The sequence below is a fragment of the Etheostoma cragini genome, chromosome 10 (genome assembly GCF_013103735.1).
Source record: "Etheostoma cragini isolate CJK2018 chromosome 10, CSU_Ecrag_1.0, whole genome shotgun sequence".
Lineage (NCBI taxonomy): Eukaryota > Metazoa > Chordata > Actinopteri > Perciformes > Percidae > Etheostoma > Etheostoma cragini.
Genome location: NC_048416.1, coordinates 15,711,809 through 15,713,107, shown reverse-complemented (window position 1 = coordinate 15,713,107; position 1,299 = coordinate 15,711,809). Strand labels below are relative to the sequence as shown.

The 1,299-nt window shown below is 39.0% G+C and overlaps 3 protein-coding genes across 8 annotated transcripts in view; 2 read left to right on the top strand and 1 right to left on the bottom strand.

The window, feature by feature from the left end:
* The window catches only part of LOC117951263 (protocadherin beta-16-like), a 122,438-nt gene that overhangs the window by 70,308 nt on the left and 50,831 nt on the right, over positions 1 to 1,299 (bottom strand). The gene's annotated exons all lie outside the window — the stretch shown is intronic.
* LOC117951266 (protocadherin beta-16-like) overlaps positions 1 to 1,299 on the top strand; it is a 65,950-nt gene that overhangs the window by 21,742 nt on the left and 42,909 nt on the right. The window lies entirely within an intron of this gene.
* Positions 646 to 1,299, top strand: part of LOC117951265 (protocadherin beta-16-like) — a 19,858-nt gene continuing 19,204 nt past the window's right edge. The window contains exon 1 of the mRNA XM_034882895.1: positions 646 to 1,250. Coding sequence (XP_034738786.1) covers positions 983 to 1,250 — 268 coding nt within the window. The 5' untranslated portion in view covers positions 646 to 982. The remainder of the gene's footprint in view (positions 1,251 to 1,299) is intronic.

The window sequence follows — 1,299 nt, the reverse complement described above, 5'->3', positions numbered from 1 at the left end:
CCCCAGTTCTACAGGGACGATGCAGCGGATACAGAGTGAAAAGAGCATCCTGGATGAACCAGACTCTCCTCTAGAGGTGAGTTCAACATTGTAGATTTGTCTCCGTGAAGTTATGTCTCCTTTTGTGTTCAGTTGACATTGATACTGGAGTGTTTCTATCTATGCCGTCCTCTTCAGCACCATGGACAGTATCTCACTTTTCAGTACTTGAAAGTAATACTGATTTAAACCATAACATATACTCATGACTTAGTGATAGGCGGTCTGAGGTATTTTTTTTTCTAAATGTGCTTGCTCAGCGTGAGTGGACCACATAGTATTTTAGTGTTCATTCACTCGTGATTGTTGAAGGAAGTAGTTTGTAAGTGACTAAAAGTATTATACTGGCAGTCAAAAATGCTCATTTCACTGCAACATTCAAAATAGCTTCCTACATCGTGATACATTTGTATTCATTTTTTGTTATTTGTTATAACACGTATCGCGGTGTTTTATGCATTCACACGTTAGCATATTTTTAGATTTAGTTTAATAAGAACAGCTTTATACTAAAAGTCAGGGTGAGAAAAGTTCAACTTTGAGGTTATTGTCCTTTCGCAGAATATTGTATCTATATTTTTAAATTATTTTCATAATCCACCAATTAAATTTAATCAACCATTTACAATTTCCATAAATAGTTTCATATTGTGTTTCGGATTTTGAACTCTAAGGGACGCTGTTGGTCAATCCAACACATTCTCTAAAACATTACTGCACAGTCCCCTCCCTAACCACCATGTCTTAATAGAGAAAAAGGAGGTAGTCTGCAATATGGGCTGGCATTCGAGGAATACAGACACGTATTAATTGATATTTCCATTCAGATACATACTGAAAGATTGACACAATTTTTCCATAAAGATACGGTCAGTGTTAGTTTTCCTCTTCTTAAGAATACATACTGTGCGTGGATCGTTGCTGAGCATATTTTTGTTCTGCTATGGCATATGGAATAACACCGTACTCCGGGAGCATAAAATGGCGCTTTGGCTGCGGACAGAATTGGAAGCTTCTGTTCTTTGTTATTTATCTTATCCGCATGGTCAGCGGACATATCCGTTATTCAATCCCAGAGGAGATGAAGAAAGGCTCCCTAATCGGTAATGTAGCACAGGATCTTGGTTTGGATCTGAGAAGGCTCCGTTCTGGTCGGGCCCGCATCGTGACCGGAGAAAGCATCCAGTATACTGAGCTGAAGACAGACAAAGGGATTTTAGTCGTGAAAGAGAGAATAGACCGGGAGCAGCTTTGTGGAGA